Source organism: Dreissena polymorpha, chromosome 1 (genome assembly GCF_020536995.1).
Source record: "Dreissena polymorpha isolate Duluth1 chromosome 1, UMN_Dpol_1.0, whole genome shotgun sequence".
NCBI lineage: Eukaryota > Metazoa > Mollusca > Bivalvia > Myida > Dreissenidae > Dreissena > Dreissena polymorpha.
In genome coordinates, this window is record NC_068355.1 from 102,762,924 (window position 1) to 102,786,170 (window position 23,247).

Below are 23,247 nucleotides of genomic sequence, written 5' to 3' on the forward strand. Positions count from 1 at the left end.
GAAGAATTAACAAACTCATGTTGTGCTCAGGTGAGCTAAAAATGAGTATTTAATTTGGAATGTCACAATTAATCAGGCATAATCAATATACCTTAATGAAGCTAAATCATCAAAACGACAAATTGACTAAATTGTTCAAAATGTTCAGATCTGTGATTCATTCAAATAAATTCTCTGTTTTTAATGGCAGCTAAAGCTGAATCCAACTACCTTCATGTTAAAAGGTAAGGTTTAAAGTTTGGCTTAGTGGACAGTTCAGTTACACTTGACTTATAAAAAGACAGAAACATTAAATTTAAGATTGTCAGGCAATGTTGGTTTAGCTACCACTGAATATCACCTGTCAAAGTCATTATAACCTAGGGCATGCAACTTTCTCATTTAGATAACCCAAAGAAAAAAAAAGCCAAAGAACTCATCAAATGTAATTTTGCATGCACAAGCATTTTGTTCTGTATGACCTGGATGTAAATAAGGAACAGATAAAGAACACAGGCACAGGTATTCACTTGAGATGGTGTTACAAGCCATAATAAAATCAGCTACTTTTACTTAATTTAATTGAAATGCATTACTCACATACCACCGTCAGTGAATGACAGAAATTCTTGTTAAGCCGAGGCAATTTAATTATTTACGGGACTTAACAAGGTGAAAAGAATGTCATACTAACATTGACCTGATTAAAAAAATGTTTTTTTAAATACGAATCACGGATTCAATCAGCAAACTTAAATTGTTTCAAACACAGAAGAACTTGAAAACAATTTTGATTTCATTTTTAGTTGTGAGCGTTAGCTCACAACGCTCACGACTAAATTTACAGAGCATGTTTTGCAAATCAGTATGTGCTTAGAAGCCTTAGCTAAGCTAAGAACTGTAACTCACTATGCTAGGAACGATAACCGCTGCCTGTCTGCACTGCAGACAACGAATGCTTAGCAGCGTCTATATCTACTACTGCAATGAGTGTATTTACCAGCTTGTAAGACGACAATGGCCAGTCTAGTGTTTATCATTGAAATCTGTACATATTGGCTGCTTTCAGGGAAAACGGAGCTTAATGCATGTCAAATAAGATTAGCCTTTGCACACTGATTAGCCTGTGCAATATGCACAAGCTAATCAAGGACAATAACAGCGAACAACTTCAGTGCCTTCAGCGCTTTGATATTTGTGTGGTGGGGGTAGAGATGGGATAACATATTGGGATAATTTGAGTCATTCAAATAAGTCCAACACATTTTGAGATTGAAAATACCATTATTTACTGCCTGATTGATTAACATTTTTGTTCAACTTTCAAAACATGTATTCCCTCTCCTTCCAACTTGCTGCATGGCATTAAATTGACCTTGACCTGTCATCTCTTGATTTGGAAACTTAATTAATCATTCATTGTAAAACTAACCTGCATAATATATCTATATATAATCATAAGAATTCTATAGATATGGTATGCTAGCAATATCATGTTTTACTAACATGACTTACCTGAAAATTTTACCGCATGACCCCAGAATCAATAGGAATCCTTCTTTCCTCCCTGGGAAAGCAATTTTATTATATAGCCCCTGTCACCTTCACCTTTGACCAGATGACCTCAGACCTATTATGCCTTTCATTGGATCCAGATAACCGCAATACCAATTTGCATGATTATATTATTATCCATAGCGTTCTTAAAATATTGTGCTGAAACAAACTTCCTGCTTCATGCCCCACATACCTTTAAAACCATGGTCAAGTTAAACTCAAAATCAATAGGCACCATTCTTTCCTCCAAGGTGACAAACTTACCAACTAAGATGATCTAAGGTCAAAGCATTCTCCAGACATCATGCAGACACCAATTGCTTGATACATGCTCATGTGACCTTGACCTTTGACTTAAATGGTGACTTAAACATCAATAAGCATCTTCTTTTGCTGTGAAACAACTGAACCAATTTGCATATCAGGTAAAATTATTCCCAAAGAATTTGCAAGATATTTTGCAGTTAGCCACTGTGACCTTTCCTACTTCTAAATAACCAACATACAAATATGCTTCAGGGTATATGTCAAAGCATTCTCCAGATTCTCCCAGAAACAAATGGACCAACCACAGGTGGTTAGCGTGTGGCTATGATATTAATTAGTGAAAACATCATTTTGAATTATAAATTATCATGTTAAAACAAAAAATCAGCTTTTCTGGAAAAAAAATTCACTGTCAAATATATATATAACAAGGTATCCAGCTCGAAATCACCCAAAAACAGGGTGCATTGTTTTGAACAGCCATTACTTCATCAATTTTGCAGCAATTTTCAATATCTTCGTCTCATTCAACGCAGAAATTAATTTCCTTTCTGGAAATGTATATGTCTTGCAATATTTTTACAAATACTGGGTCAACTTTTAAGAAATAATACGATACACAACTCGTGTGACCCAGTTAACATCGATCAGACCGTATTTATGACTGAAATCTTCAAGGAGTAAAGGGCATTTTCCCTGCAAAGTTCACGGACCTCGATACCATAATTCAATATAACGTATGAAAAAACATTCTTTAAGACTGTGCTTGCCGTTGCATTATGCATCAAAACTAACTGTCCAGCGCATTTTGAAACCTTTGTTTACATACATTTCAACTAACTGACATTTTAAACACACGAGTGATTTCATTGGTCCAATGCAAAGGTGTGTCTAAAAATTTTACAACTGGAGATTTCATTCATAAATACGGTCTGATGGATGTTAACTGGGTCAAGCGAATTGTGTATCGCGTTATGTCTTAAAATTTGACCCACCATGATTGTGTAGAAATATAACAAGATATATATACATTTACAGAAAGGAAATTCATTTCTGCATTGAATAAGACCGGGTTCATGAAAATCACTGCAAAATTGATGAAGTAATGGCTGTTCAAACCGATACACCCCGTTTTTGGTTTTCGAGTTGGATACCTTGTTATATATATATATTTGATAGTGAAATTTTTTTCTTCAGAAAAGTTGATTTTTCGTTATAATATGATAATTTATCATTCAAAATGATGTTGTCACTAATTAATATCATAGCCACACGCTAACCACCTGTGGGACCAACCATCAGACAGATAACTTCATTTTTTCAATCAAGGGATATTATGTGAAATAATCAGTCTGTATGACTAGATTTTTTTAGCTATTTTTAAGTTTAAAAGTTCAGACAATTGTGATTACCATTTTTATTACAATCGTCAATATAAATTATGTATTCCGTTGACATGGATGAATCATGCATGTAGTTATGATCTATTAATGCTACATGTACAAATAACATGATCAGCAAATTAATGGTTTCTGTCTACCAACCATGGCCTTAAACTAAAAGTTACATTTCTACAAAGGCAAACACTTTAAGCAGTAAATGGCTAAACACATAACATTTATAGCCTGTTTAAAGTCAGACTGGGGTGACATAACACCATGTTTTGTTGTCAACAAATACAGCCATTTATGTTTAAAGCATTAGTGTAATTATAAAGCCTATCTCATTAGCTAGATTCATTTTACTCCAGTTACAAGCAAGCTACATGTGAAGTTAACTTCTAATGATTTGCATTCTTGCAATTTTTAGCCCGATTACAAGATTCCTAATTTGAATGAGATGTGAGAGCACACAAACAAGTACCAATATTTTAACTAGTATACAACATAACCTTATAACAATATTAATTGTAATGTTTGTTTGACCTACTGTTGTTGATCTTTGTCCCTTGAAATGCAGTTTTGGAAAGTAAGTTGTTAAGATAATCCAGTGCATGCAACACAGCACAACTTATGGTGGAATCTTGTTTCTGATCTTTTCAACCTTTTTTTAGCAAAACACATCAGTCAGTTTAAGTATATTACATGTGCAGCCCTTACTGACTGCACCTGCATATTAAGGGTCAAATTCTGTGAAGCAGATGATTCAGTTTGTATTTGAAAGAACAACACTAAATGTTTTCATTTAATTACAAAAACTGATAAATGTTTTGACACATGGTATCCAGTAACTCCTTAAAGCTAAAAGAAAGATTTTATTATCAATTTGGACATGCTAGAACAGCCATTGGGCAGTCCTTGGTCTAAGATATGGAATTAATTACAGCAGAAATTCTATCTGGAACTATAAGACATGACACTTTACAGTAAAAAAACACTTATGATAGCCATGTATATAGCCATTAGAAAAGATAAAGACGTCTTCATTGTGATTTTATCTGTGGTTCAAGCTGTTCAGGTGTAAAAACTGACAATTAGCTATGGCCAAAGGCACTTATTCTCCATAATCTTAAATGTGGTTTTATGAAGAAATAAAACAAATCATCATTTTGAAACCATTAATGATGTTTCACTTACATGCACAAAACAAGTAAATCCACCCAGCAGTCTGTCTTCTAGGATCTTGGCAAATACAAATCTAAATGCCATTGTTGTTTTACAAAGACTCTATTAAAAAGAACCTCGCCAGCATTTCCTTAATTATTTGTAAATTGTTTTCATTCCTATATTTTCCCACATGGCATAAAACCCATATTGAAATGAATACATAAATGCTTACAAGTCTTCTGATGAAACATTTAGACAGGTCAGCTGTGTAAGAATACAAATATATCACAGTATTGTACAGACTGATTTTAAATAAGCTTTTAAATATACAACTATTACATTATTTCCATTATTTGCATAATATTCATGTTTATTTAATGCTTTCCGGTGGTTTATAGAGAAATATCAGTGAATTAAAACTGATAATTTCACTGTTTCAAACAGTGAAAATTATCAGTGAGAATTATCGATAATTTTCATTGTTTACTGTGAAATGACGTCATTTTTTGACGAAATGACGTCATTATCCCAGCAAAATTCTTTAGTTAAACTCTAAAACAATGTATATAAACTGTGAAAAATGCATTAAATAAAAAGAAAATTTGTTGGATTCGGTGGATTATCGATTTTAATTCACTCTTGATCATAGAAAATATATATTTTCACTCGTGGCTGCGCCACTCGTGAAAATATTATTTTCTATGATCACTCGTGAATTAAAATCGATAATCCAGCGGATCCAACAAATATCCTCTATTTAATACACACCAAAATTGTGTAAACATCCATGTCATTAAAATTAATGATGTCTTCTTTTTTAAGAAGATTAAGCCCTCACAATTATTACGAAAATATTTTGATTATGTTTTAAATTAGGGGCTCATGATTTGAACCTATTTGGGCAGAAAAATGTCATCAGTCTAGTTTCAACTGCGATGTAGATATATGACCTGTGCTCCGTGAAAAGGTGGTTAAATGTATGTGCATACAGTGCCACCCCTATTGAGCCTGTGCAATCTGCAATCTGACACTTCACGCACATGCATCAAACCCCCTTTTCAAAGAGGGCCGCTCAAATATATCTACAGTCCAACCCCTACTTCAGGTCACCCCTCATCGCCGGTCACCCCGTGTAAGCGGCCGGTCTGTGCCGCGACCGTCGATAAACACTATATAATGCACCCCTCTTAAGCGGTAACCCTGTTTCTCAGGCCAGCGGCCAGCAATTTTGCATCCCAAATGTTAAATTCCCCCCATATGAGTGGTCACGCGCAAGTAAGTCAGTCATGTACATTGGCAAAATTACACAGACGCAACGGCGAAAAAATTGATACGTACTTCCAGTCTGCGGTTTAGGCTCTGTAGTACTGAAGCGTGATGTGTGATAAACATTTTGACAGCCAGTTTGCAAATTGCAATTAATTAGCGGCGGATTATCGGGTTATCGGGTTGAAAGCAATATGCGACCTTTTTTTTTGTTTCCGCTGGTGCGAATATCACCTATTATTACTGGAAAGGAGATTTTTAATTTATAATTTATTATTTGTAGCTCATACTATTTCAAGCACAAATTTATGACAATTATCGGCTAATTAAAAGTTAAAAAGAACAACAAAACTTTTAACCGAAATCAACTGATCTACATGTTCTCTGTGCTACAAAGTTTTTATCCAAAAATCAATACACGCATGCTTTCTAACCATGGTTATGGCGTGACATTGTACATTGGTGCATAATTTTGGCGCGCTTTTGTCGGGACAAAGGAAATACATGATGCTAGAATTTGTAAACGTCTCGTTAACATTAAACAATCGGGAGTGTGTTTCGGATTACAAAAATGTTTTTATAATATTATGCATGAAAAGCACGATTACCAGGAGGATTACACCCGGTTGCTCTTATCAGTCTCTTAAGTAACTGGCCACGATTTTATCGTGAAGGAGATCACTGTCGGGACCAATTCGTGCGGTAGGTATGCAAAGCCATAAAATGCAATAAACCGATTAAATTATCGATTTTAAGTGACACGGGAGTTATTCACGCATAACTGATTCACAACTGTTCCCATCTTAAGTGCATTGGGGCCATACATCGCGCATTGTGTAAACAATGAATCATGAGAATGATTCTTTTTCATTGACTTGATTCTGATGATGATGATTATATTGATGATGATAAGAAAGATGAATAGAATATTTTTTTTGAATGAAAATGTTGTCTTATAGCTGATTTTAGAAAGGAAGAAATAAAATTATTTTAAGTCTATACATTGTTTAGTACATGTACACATATTTACTATTTTGTTTATACAAAAATTGAACAGTTGGCCATGCACTCATCAACTCCAGACTCCCTATGACCCAACCCCCTCTTAAGAGGCCACCCCGCTTAAGCAGCAAATTTGGCTGTTTCCCTTGACTGGCTGCTTAAGAGGGGTTGGACTGTATATCTATTTTACTTATAAACCTTATCCTTTGTTTATAATAGGTAAAAAAATTTTATTTAAAGTTACCATCAACCGCGAATGACGAAAAAATTTAAGTTCTAAAATACCATATTTTTTTACAATTATTAGTGTATATTGGTATTGATTTATTGTTCATATTTTCAGTATATTCAGTAATAAATTTTTGCGATGTGAAATCGAAAGTACATCGCGAAAATAGGTGACATTATGATATACACACTATAAATAACGTAGTTATGGTAGTTACCTGTGGTATTGGTATTTTTTCAAGTAATGTAATATACCAGGTGTGATATTTTAAAAGTTCAGTAAATATAGACCCTGAAATTGGTATGTGCTGACCGCATTAAAAGCCCTGATCTTCATACTGAATATGGGTGCATGTACTTCCTTCCTCTACAATACATGTACACCTGATATCAGCAAGGTTTATCCCCCTCCCTTATCTTATGTTACATTGTAACTTTATTTTATAGTTCAATGTTTTTAAAAAGTGTTAATTCAATATAGTCCCTCGACAGACAACTTCGAAGATAATGGCCACATAAATCTTAAACAAATGATTTTATTATCTAAAGAACATTCAGTAAACAATGGCACACAGTTGAGTCACAATTTTTCAACATTTTCTGCAAACATTTGCATTTATCAGCACTTTTTTTCACCAAAATGACTCAACTAGTAGGCCTCAATGAATTAATAAAAAGAAAAAACTACAGGCACTGTACTATCAGACATGCATGTCAACAATAGATAGTGATAATAACCATAACAGCAATGCTTAAAGGTTATTGTAACACTCAGAAATCCCGTTAAGAAATTCAGAAGCATTAATTACCAGCCATTGACTCTTAGGTGACAGGGGCACAGTTTGCGCAGGTGTTCACTGGATATAGATTATTTTAAGATAAGCAGATATAAGAGCAATGATCCTGGGTATTAAATGTCTCTAGTAGTTTTATTATTCAAGGATTTTGTAAATTAAGTTCGTACCTTTTCAATAGCTTGTACTAATTGGTTTTGTATACAAACATTTCCTCAATGATTTAATATTTCACTTTCCTATTTCACTTGCCAAAACGTGTCACTTTCAATGAAATACTGTAACAACTTTCCATGTAATTTTATATATATCGCCTGCCCTTTTTTTCCAATGAGAAAATATCATTAAGAATAATGGAATTATATTCTATTACCATTATACAGACATCAAAGAAGTTTGGACAAGTCTGCAAGCCCTGACCTGGCAAATTTGGAACTGGGTTTTTTCAGATTATATATATTTTACTTTCTGATTCATTCAGACGGCTTCAAGCTTTTTTTTTTGCTAAAAGCAGTGTTAGTGAAAAATGTGCATAAAAAATTATGGCTTGACATATTTCCTTTGAGTTCACTAAGTGTGGAGAAATCATTATATGTTAGTCATGGGTAACTCAAATCTTGGAGATGCAAAAATTGTACATTAACAGTGTCTTTGATTACAATTTATCTCTTTATTGCAGTAATAAGATCTAAAACACATTTCACCTTGCAGTTATGATAACTAGACCTATATGTAGTTAATAAATCCAAAGGTTACAAAACCTGCAAAAACTCTGGTTTAATTTAAGTTTCTCAGAGCTATTAGGTTTCCTTACAAGTGTGATTTTATTAAGATTTTTATTTAGATGAGAAAGTGTAACATGATTAAAATCAGCCATCATGTCATTTAATGTACATATTTTTACAATGAGCAACCTAAAATAAACACGATATCAAATTCTCAATGTATGTCTCAGTTTGTTCATTTAAAAGATAAAAAAAGCTTCCATCACTTGCATTTCTAAAGGAATTGTTGTGCTCATTTGAGACCATGAGATACTTTAAAAGCTGATACGATTAATTTTTGTTGTCCTCTTTTAAAATTGAGTTTGTCCAGAATGAGCCCCTGAACACACTGGGAAGGCTGTATTGTAGCCCCTGAACACTAAGTCTTGTAGCCCCTGAACACACTGCAGGGAAAGCTGTATTGTTTTTTCAGCTGGCATTTCTTTCTACATCCTAAAACATGTTCATGTTCTTCAGCTATGTAGCAGATGTCAGAAAAACATCTCTCAATTTAATTATATCATTTGCACTATCAAAACCTTCAAAAAGAGTTTTCTTCAAAGACCAACAATGTTTCTTAGAAATGTTCCCTGCCAAACATTGTTCACAAACAAGGGAAATTAAATAGCTTCATTTGGTATCTGGTTTCCCCACAAAATATTAAAATGTCAAGAATCTAAGTGAGATCAAAAGTGAGAAGTCTGCCTAATAACAGCTGTGCATAAAGATCCCTTTGTTCACTGATGATTACTATTGATCTAGTGTTTTCAATGTGGTGATTGTTTATTGATTGTACATGTATATGAAAAATAGAAAGGAAAATCCTCAGGAAATACGTTATTTCAAAATAGTTAACACTGAGCAAGATTTAAAACTGTTCACAGGAATTATACTCATTGCAAAAAGGAGCTGGACTGCATATTAAAAATAAACATTTCAAAACCACATTTACTTAAAAATTATAATTACAACAATGTCCTTGGGCACTTCCACAATATTTTGGTAACATCACAGTGGTCAGTTTATCAATTCACATTTTTCCAGGGTTTGCTAGTTTACCTGTACTAAATGCACAATTTTCTTATGCCAGTAACTGAAGACTGCCCTACTTCAATAAGAGGTACCAGGAAATGCACAAGGATTTCATTAACCATGCAAGAAGGCCTTAAGTAGAACAGTATTTGTTTCCACAATTTTTAAAATAAAGCCACTCAGGTCCCTTTGGATTGGGGAAAATCGCGGTCTCATGACTAAAATTCTGAAAAAGGGTTGTTGTTGTTTTGCTAGCAAACGCTTCAAAGTTAAGAATGCAAGTGTTTTCAATTTAATATTTACTATAGTTCAACTTTAAAGGCTGAATGGGAGATGAACTAAACATTGAGATATAAACAAATTTGAACAAAAACACACACTGCCTTAACATCCAGTCAATTCGTCTGCTTGCCCAACATTTTTAAAAATATCTTTTTAATTATATTTACAACCGGGACCTTCTTACTGTAAGATTAGATATAAAGTAGCGTCATCCACAAATCAACCTAATTCCGGGAACCGGAGGTCAACAGTAATTTTACTTTGCCAAAAGTTTGACAATTTGTTCAGGCGTTCTAACACTAGTATAAAATAATTTTTGAGAACTGTTGATCAACTGTTGAGGCCTTGAATCTTCACTGGCAAAAAGAGTTTTTTTAATACCTGCTTTGAAGGCTATTTTGCCAATTTTAGTCCATACATAAACAGGGCTAACTCTGCCATTCGCCAAATTAGCCAATGGATACAAATTGACCTATGTGGCTAAAGAAATTCTATTTGACTACAACTTTTTCTTCATTAAAACCTAAAAATACCGGTAGCCAAAAATAGAAGAATTTTGCAATAGCAAGGCCAATTTGGCAAAACAAATTTTTGAGCCAGGGGAAGCCCTGCATAAATAAAGGTAAACCGTCTGTTAATTGAACAGCACAAAATGTGGATTCAGTAACTGAAAGCCCACCCTTTTTAAAGACATTTTTACAATGGAATTTTAATGAATCAAAGTAACCTACTGAGCCAAATAATATTAGAGGAAATGTAAATGTGCACTAAATCTCAGTATAATTCCTGGCCAAATAGCTACTGCTTGCATTTGATGTTTTTCATCTGATCAAACCAGCTTTACCGAGGAGTGGGCTACCTCGAGTAATATACATGTTTACAGGAGGCTCTGTTGGCTGTAAACCTGTAGGAACATGAAGCTTGCCTGTAGCTGATAAATAGGTTTAACACATCATAAATGTTATCAGAAAATAATTAACCAATAGAGCCCCTAGAGATTGCCTGGCCTAAGACTTACATTATTAGCCCAAATTATTCAGGATAATTTGGAGGCTACTTAGCACATTTATATTCTTAGCTATAATTGATAATAATTGATTTGATGCAACACTCACAAATTGAAATAATCAAATGTATTGGATAAATACATTGCTATGATTACCCTGATCTTTCAAGTGCTGATACATATAGTACAGTATATATTTTATTTATGGTTAATGCAAAAACTATCTTTTAATATGAACTATTTTATCCAAGAAAAGAACTGAACTATGTAGATACCTGGTTATATAGATCATAGATGGAAACTAGAATGTGTGGTTTCCCTACATAAAAAGTATTAATTATGCATTGGTTGTACAGTATTCATGGAATATAAAAGAAGCGGGCAGCATGCTTCCGTGCTATCAATCATAAGACAGACCGGAAAAGAGAAATACATTTCCATAATTTCATGTTATTTTCTCACTTTAATATTTGTTTAAATATATTTTTACCTACCAGTATAGTTCGTTAACCTACCTTTACACGTTGCTTCAAAATCAACGCAACAGTCGTTCATTTGTAGACATCTCGAGTCACAAAAACACTGGCCGATCGTGGAATCAATTCGTCGGGCGTTTGGTACATAGCACGTATTATTCACGGCATCGCAACAAAGTCCAGCCGACTCGCAACCCGTAAAATGCTTGATTTGCACGTCATCCTGGCCAGAAACAACCGCTACCATAAATAATCCAAGCACGACCGAAATGTTCAAGAACTCCATCTTTATAAATGTGTTTTGTTATCCCAGTAAGCAGACTGCTGATAAGCCAAGATGCTGTACACGCGATATGATTATACACCGAAAAGTGATGAGTATACAATACATGTAGCAATATCGAGACCGAAATTTGTTGTTATAACGCTTAAAGGAGATGAAAATATTTAGCAAACTGTCATCCCTCTTGAAAATGATTTTATTTATCTGTTTTAAATTGTTTCGATGAATGCCAAGACGAATAAAGAGTCTCGACCTTTTTTTAGGTTTTCAAGCCCGCCGCTTGAAGTTCAACTAAAGCGCAGACGACACACTCGTCCCGTTTCATTGAAATGGATTGGTCCGATATGTGCGCGCGCCGCTACCGTTTGAACGGGGGTCGTCTCAAAACTATTGAGTGGGTTACAAATAACTGACATTTCAGGGTCGTCATTCCCCAAAAAATAACGAATATGATACAAACGTAACACAACCTATTCATCATCTAAACACAAAGTGGGCTCAGTGCAAAAGTTGAATAAAAACATAGATTTATGGTTTGTGAATATATAGAACAAAATGGTCCTCAACTCCTTTTGTGTTTTGTGAATTTGAAAGCACACGATTGGCAACGATATTCGCTTTGAGATTTTACTCAAAGCGCGACTGTACAATGGTTTTTAACCTGCATTTCCGAGCCCCATCACGTTTACAGCGTTGATGGCATATTAATAGCAGCCATTATATCGATTCCAAAAGAATTTTCTGCACGCGCACGCGGCGGCATCGGTGATTTTTATGTTTGATTACTCTAGACTCCTGAACGCATGTACTGATTCTATCTGAGTCATTATCTGGGATCATTGTTAATTTTTAATGCGGACGCTTACTTAGACCACTCATTGCGAGTTTTCACTAAATTGCATTAAAGGGACCTTTTCACGTTTTGGTCAATTGACAAAATTTTAACAAAATATATCAGATTTGCAAATTTTCTTTGTAGCTTTATTTTCAAGGAGAACAGCAATACTGAACATTATCCCATTTATGCCCAGTGGACTCTCCCATCCTTCTAAATTGGATCAATTTATTTCCAAAATTAGGGGTGTCAAGTATATTTATTTCTATATTAAGAATATTTCATAAAGAAATTCATTTAAGCAAACAGCGCAGACCCAGATGAGACGCCGCATTATGCGGCGTCTCATCTGGGTCTACGCTGTTTGCAATGTCCTTTTTTCAGGACGCTAGGCATAAATGGGTTTAAAAAAACATGCTTAAAAATATCAATTGTATGCTTCTTTTTCCGATATGAAAACCTGAAAATAATAAAACGTTACACACACGAAACGATAGACTAATTTGAAGAGTTCTGTTGATATCGTTATATTTAATGACATAAAGAGGGTTGTATATATAATGTAAAAAAAGTACTCATCTTACAACATGGGTACGGATAGCCGAGTAGTTGAACTGTTCGACTTTTACTCCAAGGGTCCGTGGTTGGAGCCCGGAAGAGGGTCACTTTTTTTTCTTTTTTTATTTTATTCTTGTTTTTATTGTAGCTAATGAGTTCTTATATTTACATTTATCAAAATTAAAGCATTCATGACAAACTCCAATCCATGCCACAATCTGTGAACATGTCCATGTAAACTATTTAAATTGTACAGCAAATTGGTCCAAATAGATACACAAGGTTTTGTTGATATTATTTATCTTTCTCATTTTAAATCCTATTAACCAAATGTTGAACATACTTGAACAAATTTTTAAGAATAACCAGTTAACTGTTTTGTGAAATGTCGATTATGCGGCATATACATTTGGGTAAATTGATTATATTTCTGTCATACATTTGCGATAAACCATTTTCCAACGCATGGTTCGAAACGGAAAATGGAACAACACAATTTATAATGGTTATAATGATTATCATGGTTTATCATGGTCTATCATGTACTATAAAAGTGAAAAACATAATTTAATACCCGTATATTCGTCTCACAATGAAAAGTACGCCCAGTAAATGATTATGTATAAAAATGATGGCCTTTATTTGAGAACCCAACCGCACTGATGTAAACTACTGGTATAAAAAACGAGCACGCACTTTTATCTCCACAGCTTCCCTGGTAGGAGTCACCAACAACGATCGAACACCAGAAATATCAAGAAAATTTAAAATTGCACTAATGACGGCGTCATTCAATTACGCTTGATGTCAGATAAAACGGCTTTATCGGACCTCCTTCATCGTTGACTCATTTCCACATCATCAATGATACTCGTTTGATTGACTCAGATGCTTGGCTATAACAAGTCTGTGGTATCATTTTAATATTCGTAATGTCCTCATAATAATTTTATTACCAAATGCGGTTTTTGTATCTTGTAAGATAACTTATCACGTCACGAACAGTCATTGGCTATAAAGAGTTACATTCCTTGACATACGACCCTACAAACTTCATTTTGATTTATTTACTGTCTGCGGTAAAAAAAATATCAAAAAGATAAGTTGTGCACATATTGCATATAGAAACAGGACACAAATATATAGCTTACGTAATACTTATTTTTGTATTAACTGAAGTTCCTAAGCTAATGTGCAGGTTGTTCTGTAAAGAAAAAAGAACAAATAATTAATTGAAGACTACGAATCAGTTTCTTCACCACAGTTAAAAAATATATCGCTAGCAATACAAAATAGATACCTTGTAAATAGATAAAAGATGCATCAAACTAGTAAAATACTAACTTTTATTTTGACCATTCAGTGTCATACCATAGTAACACATAAATTATGTGACATAACTACATATGCAACGTCCACGCAGAGATGTGACCTGTTCAAATCCATGCTCTCAGTGCACACTTAGTGGTGTTACTCCAATCAGCCAGTAAGGTTGTTTTTTTAAATTTCATTTTATCTTATTTTACATTTTCTGCATGTAACCTGCATATAAAATAACTAGTATCACCAACCGGTCACCATTCCATTGACGATTAGAAGCTACCACGCAGAGATGTGACTTGTTCAAATTCATGCGGTCAGTGCACACTTATTGGTTGTTACTCGAATCGGCTATTAATGTTTTTGTTTTTTTTAAATTTTCATTTTATCTTATTTTACATTTTTTGCATGTAACCCGCATATAAAATAACCAGTATCACCAACCGCTCACCATTGCATTGACGATTAGAAGCTAGCAATTTTTTTGGGCTGTATTTCGATCGTAGATCGATCGCTGACAAGTCTCCAATAAATAGCCGACTAGTCTAAAATCATTCTTCAACTATATTTCAAGCAAAAGTCAAACAGTCTCCTAATAACGGCAGACCAGCCTTCAATTCTTCGCAGACCAGTCTGCAACACAATGCAGACCAGTCTAAAATATAAGGCACACCAGTCTACAATACAAGCCAGAAAAGTCTACAAAAGATGACAGAACAGTGTACAATACAGTACATGGATGACCCGTCTACAATACATTGGAGGAGCAGTTTACAATACATGACAGACCAGTTTATTGTATATTGCCGACCTTCTTACAATACATGACCGCCCACTCTACAATATATGACAGACCAGTTAACAATACATGGCAGACCAGTCTACAATCAATTACCAACCAATCTACAATACATGGTAGACCAGTCTACAATACATGACCGACCACTCTGCAATACATGGTAGACCAGTCTAAATAACGTGACAGACCAGTTTACAGTATATTGCAGATCAACTTACAAAACATGACCGCCCAATCTACAATATATGACAGACCAGTCTACAATTCAGTTCAGACCAGTCTACAATACATGAACGACCAGCCTACAATACATGACAGACTACTCTACAATACATGACAGGCTAGTCTACAATACATGGAAGCCCAGCCTACAATATATGGCAGACCAATCAACAACAAATGACAGACCAGTTTACAATACAAGGGAGACCAGCCTACAATACATGACCGACCACTCTACAATACATGGCAGGCCAGTCTACAAGTACAGTTAAAAAAAAAACATTTTGTTATCTGTTCCAATTATCTGGATCTACGCCATGGGTGATGAAGCACCACCAGCAGCCACGAATACCGTTTCCTGGAAAGCTCGACATGGACGGTAACCTTTCCACAAATTGGAAAAAAAATTAAGCTCTCGTGGATAAACTACGAAAAAGCATCAGGACTTAGTGCCAGAGCAAAGGATTTACGTGTTCTTCGTTCCTTACATGCATAGGACGGGAAGCTATGGACGTGTTCGAGGGATTTGCATTCACTTAGGACGAAAGCCAGGAAGACATAGTCGTCATTCTACAGAAATTCGAAGCATTCTGTGTTGGAAAGACCAACGTTACGCACGAGAGATACCTGTTTCATGCGTGCGTACAAGGTGAGATGGACTCATTTGACACGTATTTGTAAAAAATACGCCAATTTGCCAAGACATGCGAATACGGACAATTGAACGATTTTTTAATCAAAGACCGATTGGTTATCGGAATACGCGACACACAGGTGCGTAAACGTCTTTTACAAGAAGAGAAATTAACTTTGCAAAAATGCATTGATATGTGCAGGGCGAAGAAGCCTCAAGTGCAAAATTCAAGACAATTAGCAATGGTGTGTCAGGTGTGTCCGACGATGTGCATGTCGTCAAAACAAAATCGAAGCCTCAACAAAAGCAAAGCAATCACAGAGGACCAAAGTCAATGACAAATCAGTGATCAAAGCTGAAGGGAAATGGCAATTAAAGATATAAAAAAAATCCAAAGACACATGCTAGGTCAATGTTAAATATAAAGTGATTGATAAAGATGTAACCCCGCTACTACTGGGCGCATAAGCAATCCAAGAAATGCAATAGATGAAAATTCAATATCAAAACATATGCCCTGTGGACAACTCTGATTGTTTGTCAATGCATGATATTGAACAGAAATTTTCAACAGCCATTTCATTTGAACGTTGATGATACTGTTCAACCAGTGAAAATGCCTGTACGACGCGTGCTGTTATCATTGAAACTTGAGCTAAAAAGCAGCCAAATAAACTTGAGAATAATGGGACAATTGCGAAAGTTGACACCTCAACTGATTGGTTATTTAGTTTGGTAAACGTGAAACTTGCTTCTGGAAAGCACGTCTATGCATCGATCCCATGCCCCTAAACAAAGCGCTTAAGCGTAGCCAAAAACCGATGCCAGTGGTTGAAGATTTATTACCAGAGCTCTCACAAGCAAAAGTATTCAGTAAATGCGATGTCAAAAATGCTTTTTGGTATGTCAAGTTTGATGAGGAGTCTAACTATTTAACATCGTTTGAAACGCCTTACGGAAAGTACCGTTGGCTCAAGATGCCGTTTGAAATATCTCCAGCACCGGCATACCAGCAGTATTTGCAAGAAAGCCGTAATGGTCTCAGTGGAATATGCGCCATCGCGGACGATATAATTATCTACGGCACAGGCTCCACATATGACGAAGCCGTCAGAGACCATGATAACAAATTGAAAAAGTTGTTGCAACGATGAACCATTGAGAAATGAGACTGATGATTCAAATAAACGCCTTCTCCGCATGGTGGCCATTTGCGAAATCTAAAATAATGCATGACAAACGTGTCAGTCAAGACAAGCTGTTTTATGTATGGCAAGCGGTTCGACGCATAATCCCAAGAAACCAGGTTTCTCATGAGAACCTAGGTTCTCATAAGAACCTAGGTTTTCAAATGAGAACCTAGGTTCGTGTTAAAACCTAGGATACCAAACGAGAACTTAAGTTATCAGAATTTCAATTTTAAGTCTCAAAATTATATTTACAATTAAAGATGTATTACATAAACAGTTTATTTTTTTATTAACGTGTTCAGACCAATGTCGACCGATTACTTTACTAATTTCATTCCTCGCGAAGTTTCCTACAGGGTTCGTTGAATATTACTTAGCATTGTCTGAACATTGTTCAAAAATGTTCTTGGGGAGTAACATTCACTGTTTCATGTCTATTGCTTATCATTCTACACATATGCCGCCAGCGTGTACCAAGCAATGGGAGACAACTGGAGGTTAATTATGGCAAGCGGTTCGACGCATAATCCCAAGAAACTAGGTTTATGAAATCCCAAGAAACCAGGTTTCTCATGAGTTCTCATTTGAAAACCTTAGTTTACGCTTGAGAACCTAGGTTCTCATGAGAAACTAGGTTTTTCATGAGAACTTACGTTCTCATAGACACATAGAACTTAGGTTCTCATGAGAACCTAGGTTCTCATTCTAGTAACTTAAATTAAGTTGTCGTTTGGTATCCTAGGTTTTCACATAGGTTCTCATTTGAAAACATAGGTTCTAATGAGAACCTAGGTTCTCATGAGAAACCTAGTTTCTTTGGATTATGCGTCGAACCGCTTGCCATGCATAAAACAGCTTGTCTTGACTGACACGTTTGTCATGCATTATTTTAGATTTCGCAAATGGCCACCAGGCGTTAATTTGAATCATCAGTCTCATTTCTCAATGGTTAATGTAAAACCTTTTGTAACAAAACGATATCTAGACAATTCTGTGACCTGCAGGTCAAACAAATGTGTATGTTGGTGTCTTGGGAGTAAGATAGGTCGAAGGTAAATGTTAACGGTGCTTGTAAGATTAAATTGTATAGGTAAACTAGTTTGTGTACTGTTGATACACATAATAACATTCCATTCAACATTCTTTCAAGTATGATAAAACACTTGATACTGTATGATATATAACCGCACTGCCATCATGAAATACATGCATTCATTAAAATTTAAAACTCTTTGACTGGGTTTTTGCTGAAAAATCTGTTCCAGGCATGTTATTTACAATATATTTACTTTATTTGATTGTTGATTAACATCGTGATTGCTTAATTTAATTATTTTGTTGTGTGTTATCATTTTCTTTCTTTTGCGTAAAAAGACGATTTCTAAACTAAGACACAAAAACTTTTATCAAGCAAGGTTTGAATTTTAAAATTTCGCAATTCTCCTCGAGAAGGTGAAATGTTGAGGTAATAATTCACACGTATATTCCAGTCATCAACGTCCAGCACGAAACCAATGTGTATCGCTTCATGATGATCAAGTTTATTATCTTTTCTTTCAGCTATTATTCTTTAAATATTTTTTTTTTGCAATACATGCATCAATGTGAATGCCCTGTTACAGTCTGTATAATAAAACCATCTAAATAATAGAAACATTCTAATTCATAACAGCATAACACACTGGATTCGAGGTGTTGTCTGTAGTATAGGTAATGGATGAAAAGAACGCATCCGTGGATATGCAGATCAGTTGGGAGATACGAAGCTTTAGAAACAGCGGCAAAGATTTGCCTGGCTGACGCACTCAACAGCCCAATAAATACAATCCAACATTTTCTATTAACCCATTTATTCCTAGTGGACTCTCCCATCCTTCTAAATTGGATCAATTTATTTCCAAAATTAGGGATGTCTAGTATATTTAGTTTTCATATTTAGAATATTTCTTACAGAAATTCCTGTAAGCAAACAGCGCAGACCCTGATGAGACACCGCATCATGAGGCGTCTCATCTGGGTCTACGCTGTTTGCCAATGCCTTTTTTTCTATACGCTAGGCATAAATGGGTAAAATAATCCTTTGTCCATATTCATATGAGGATTTCTGGCATGTTCAATGTGTTAAAAGCCGATCTCTCATATCGACTACGTATCGGCTAACATACATAAGTTCTGTCCGAAAATTAGGTTCCCGGCCTTTATAAAAGCACACCAGCCCCAGTTGGTCACATTTTATACAGCAAGACTCGCAATTGCACTTTTGTCGCCTGATAAAAATGTCCACAGTTTTCTGTAATCTAGCTTGTGTCTTTTTAAAATGTTAAGTACTTAGTAAATGATTTTGTAAAACAATATAGTGCCTATGAAAATATTTTGTATTTAGCCTTTACACGCGGCGCATATGATATTAAACGGCGATGTTGACAAAGTGACTCGAGCAGATAATAAAATACTTGATCTCACGAATGCGTATGTACTATTGAATTATTTCTTTTTGTAAGAGTTATGTTAGCCTGTGGGTTGGGCTCGTTGAAGGCTAGGCTCGAAGGCGTTTACGCGGGCAAAGTGCGGCTGTCGTGTTTTCCCAGGTCAAAGGCAGTTTTAATGGTAGTAGGTCAGTTCGCTTAAAGGGGCCTTTTCACAGATTTTGGCATATTTTGAAGTTTGTCGTTAAATGCTTTATATTGATAAATGTAAACATTGGATCTTAAAAGCTCCAGTAAAAAAATCAAGAATAAAATTTAAAACCTTATATAAGCAATCTTCGTAGTTTCGTAAATTTAAACGACAACAACAGAACTCTCAAAATTATTCAATCGTTCCGCGTTGCAACGCTTTATAATTTTTAGGTTTTCAAATCGTCAAAAGATACATATAATGGCTATATTGGACTATGGTTAATGTTCAGTAATACTGTTTCCTCACAAATATCATAACTAAAACGAAAATTTGCGAATCTGAAACAACTTCTTTCAATTTTGTCAATTTACCAAACCGTGAAAAGATCCCTTTAAATAATCATACATGTTGAAATTGCAATTTGCCAACAAACTCATTTGCAGCGGTTAATTCCCGAACGACACGAGCAATGCTCGGTACCAGTGTCAAATCTCTGCGCGTTGGTTCGAGAGTAACGCGTGGCTGGAACATAACACTGGTGCATGACATATAAGAAACAATTTAAAGAGAGAGAAATCTGGCTTAAGTTAAACCATTCTAGTTCTGACTTCCCTCCCTCCATTTGAATTATTAACAGAGTTGTGTAACTGCGAAAATCGTCTCTGAACTGATCACGCTTGTCGCATTAATTGGAACGTAACCTACTGGCATTATATTCTGATAAGATAATGTCATCGGGGTCAATTGCATGTTACCTATGGTCGGATATAGAACGACTTACGATTTGTCTGACCTATAAGTGCACTCTTCCATTTCTCATCTTAATTTTGACAATGTCAACTGTGTATGGTCTTTAGTAAGTTAAAATTGATATTATATAGTTAATAATTAAACATGTACGCAAAAAAATTATGTTTAAATAACACTTACTATTACATGAACTTGAACCTAACATTAATTACATTGCTGTTTGCTATGTAGACATATTCTGAACGGATTTCCAGATAGAACAGTTAGTTTTGTTTGTGTAAAACTATAACCCGATATATATTTCGTTGCCACTGAAATATATACCGCGGGGACGGAATCGAAAATGTCCCCTTTCATAAATATTGATGAACTAGTTAATGGCAATAATATTGATGCACTTTTTAATGGCAATAATATTGATGAACTAGTTTATGGCAATAATATTGATGAACTAGTTTATGGCAATAATATTGATGAACTAGTTAATGGCAATAATATCGATGAACTAGTTAATGGCAATAATATTGATGAACTAGTTAATAGCAATAATATTGATGAACTAGTTAATGGCAATAATATTGATGAACTAGTTATTGGCAATAATATTGATGAACTAGTTAATGGCAATCAGAATAAGACGGAAATGAATCCGCCCCGCCCTGTGAAAAGAGGCTTTAATGCACATGCGTCAGCCACGACACTTTCCGCTTAAACTCGATTTTTGCAAAAAAAGGACTTTCTTTACGCAAAAAATATCATACAAGCGGAAAGTGTCTACCCTGATTAGCCTGTGTGGAATTCACAGGTTTATCTGAGACGACACTTCGCTCACATGCATTAAACCCAATTTTCACAGAGCACGGCCCATTTAATAAATCTTGAATTCTAACGAAAAGCATGAAACAGTTTGCTGTATATCGTGTGCGAGTTGAATAAGAAACCAGTTGTTATCTAACTGTCTTTTAAATCTAAAATGTTTTAAATAGTCATAACTAATACAAAACAATACAATAGCAAGAAAATAGTATTTCCTTCCCCGGAATGCGAACCCATGACCATTGAGAGCCAAAGCAACATCGATGCACGCTGTTAAAAATAATTGCTAATAATTGCACATTATAAACGCTCTGTCAGAAACATATTTCTATGTTAGAAGGATTGATTATTCATTAATGATTCAATAAATTTAACATTTCTTTAAGCAAGGATTGCTATTTTGTTAGTTAAAACATAATTAATACCTTTCTTTTTAAATCTATGACGTTTGTTTTGAAAGTCATCATTTAGCCAAACTTTCCACAAATTCCTTCAAGTTTAGTTTATGAGAATTTCATTCATCTGGTATTTGTCATGGAATTTTCAATTAATATTATGTCTCACTAGTTGATATTCTTAGCGAGGTGAAGTTCAGTGTGTGAAGTAACTATTAAATTTTACTTTCATAAATAATTCAGAATTGCATTCACATTATCAATACACGCATTTCAAGAGAAACAAAAATACTTTATGCAAATAACAAACGCACTACAAGAAATATATGCATACATTGATCAAACAAATATACACAAAGTGTGAAACAACAATAATGATTCAAAATAATTTTTTATAATATGTAATCTATGTTAAAAACCAAGCACATTTAAGACAGCCAACACACTTTTACTAACATCGTTCACACTTGATTCTAATTAATAATACTTACTTGCGTAGGTCTGCTTTAGGACATTGATGATTGGAAAAAAGATTCCTCCTGCAGATGCATATCTTTGAGCCGTGCTCTCAGAAAACGGGGTTTACTGAGCCTGTGCAGTCCGTGCAGGCTAATCAGGGACGACACTTTCCAGCTATACTGGAGTTTTGCTAAAAAAAGGACTTTCTTTAAACCAAAAAATATCATACAAGCGGAAAGTGTCTTCCCTGAATAGCTTGTGCGGACTGCACAGGTTAATCTGGGACGACACTTTACGCACATGCATTAAACCCCCTTCCACAGAGCACGGTCCATATATATCTTGTAATTCCCATACATGATACATGTATGATATTCATAGTTAGAGTTTTTTCCTGCTAAATTCAATATAAAGAGGGAATTGGGAATTAAATTCATAATAATATTTTCTTAAACATACATCACATTGGTAACCGTCTTCAAAACATGTTTATTATGTTGCAGTTCCAAACAAGATTACCAATTGCTTCATTCTTTTCTCAATAAAACAAAACCGTTAATCAAAACCGTTATTTTTTTATTGTCTTTAGAAAAAATATTTGCGCAACGAATTTTGAAGGAAAAACAACACCTTATTTAATCATGTGTTCATGTATTTATTGATTGCTATATTGTGAAATTGATCGATCAATAAATATATAATATACAAAAAAAGATTGCAAAATTTTGAATATGAGATGCATATTTACAACAAAAGTACATTTATGAACACACACGAATGAATACAACTGGGAGGTACACTGTGAAGTTGTTTATTACACGCACGTACGCACGCACGAAAATCCCTCCCCAACTGATGATTCACATACTGAGAGATACTGAAGTAAAATTGCGTGACGTCAAAACGGAAGTGTGTTTAATGTTAACGCAATATATCGTTTAAATAAGAAAGAATGTAACACAGAATCTACATAAATATCGGTAAAGTATGCACTTTTACAATTTACTTTTGCGGACAGGCGTCCAATAAGTCAGTAACTGTAACAGGGATTTCACACACACTTATCTCCTGATAACTACTTATCCAAACACGACTGTTAGGTTACAATATACTAAATCTTTTTGGAGTGCAATGCTATACTCTCTAAAAACATGAACATCATTTATTT

The 23,247-nt window shown here is 34.8% G+C and overlaps 1 protein-coding gene across 2 annotated transcripts in view; it reads right to left on the bottom strand.

The window, feature by feature from the left end:
* Window positions 1-11,795, bottom strand: part of LOC127865222 (somatomedin-B and thrombospondin type-1 domain-containing protein-like) — an 86,120-nt gene extending 74,325 nt beyond the window's left edge. The window contains exon 1 of one of the 2 annotated variants that reach the window (XM_052405229.1): window positions 11,239-11,795. In XM_052405229.1, the coding sequence (XP_052261189.1) occupies window positions 11,239-11,485 (247 nt within the window). In that variant the 5' untranslated portion in view covers window positions 11,486-11,795. Of the gene's footprint in view, window positions 1-7,063; window positions 7,195-11,238 lie in introns of those variants that run through there. The other variant, XM_052405230.1, reaches the window with a different exon arrangement.
* Between the last annotated feature and the right edge of the window lie 11,452 nt (window positions 11,796-23,247).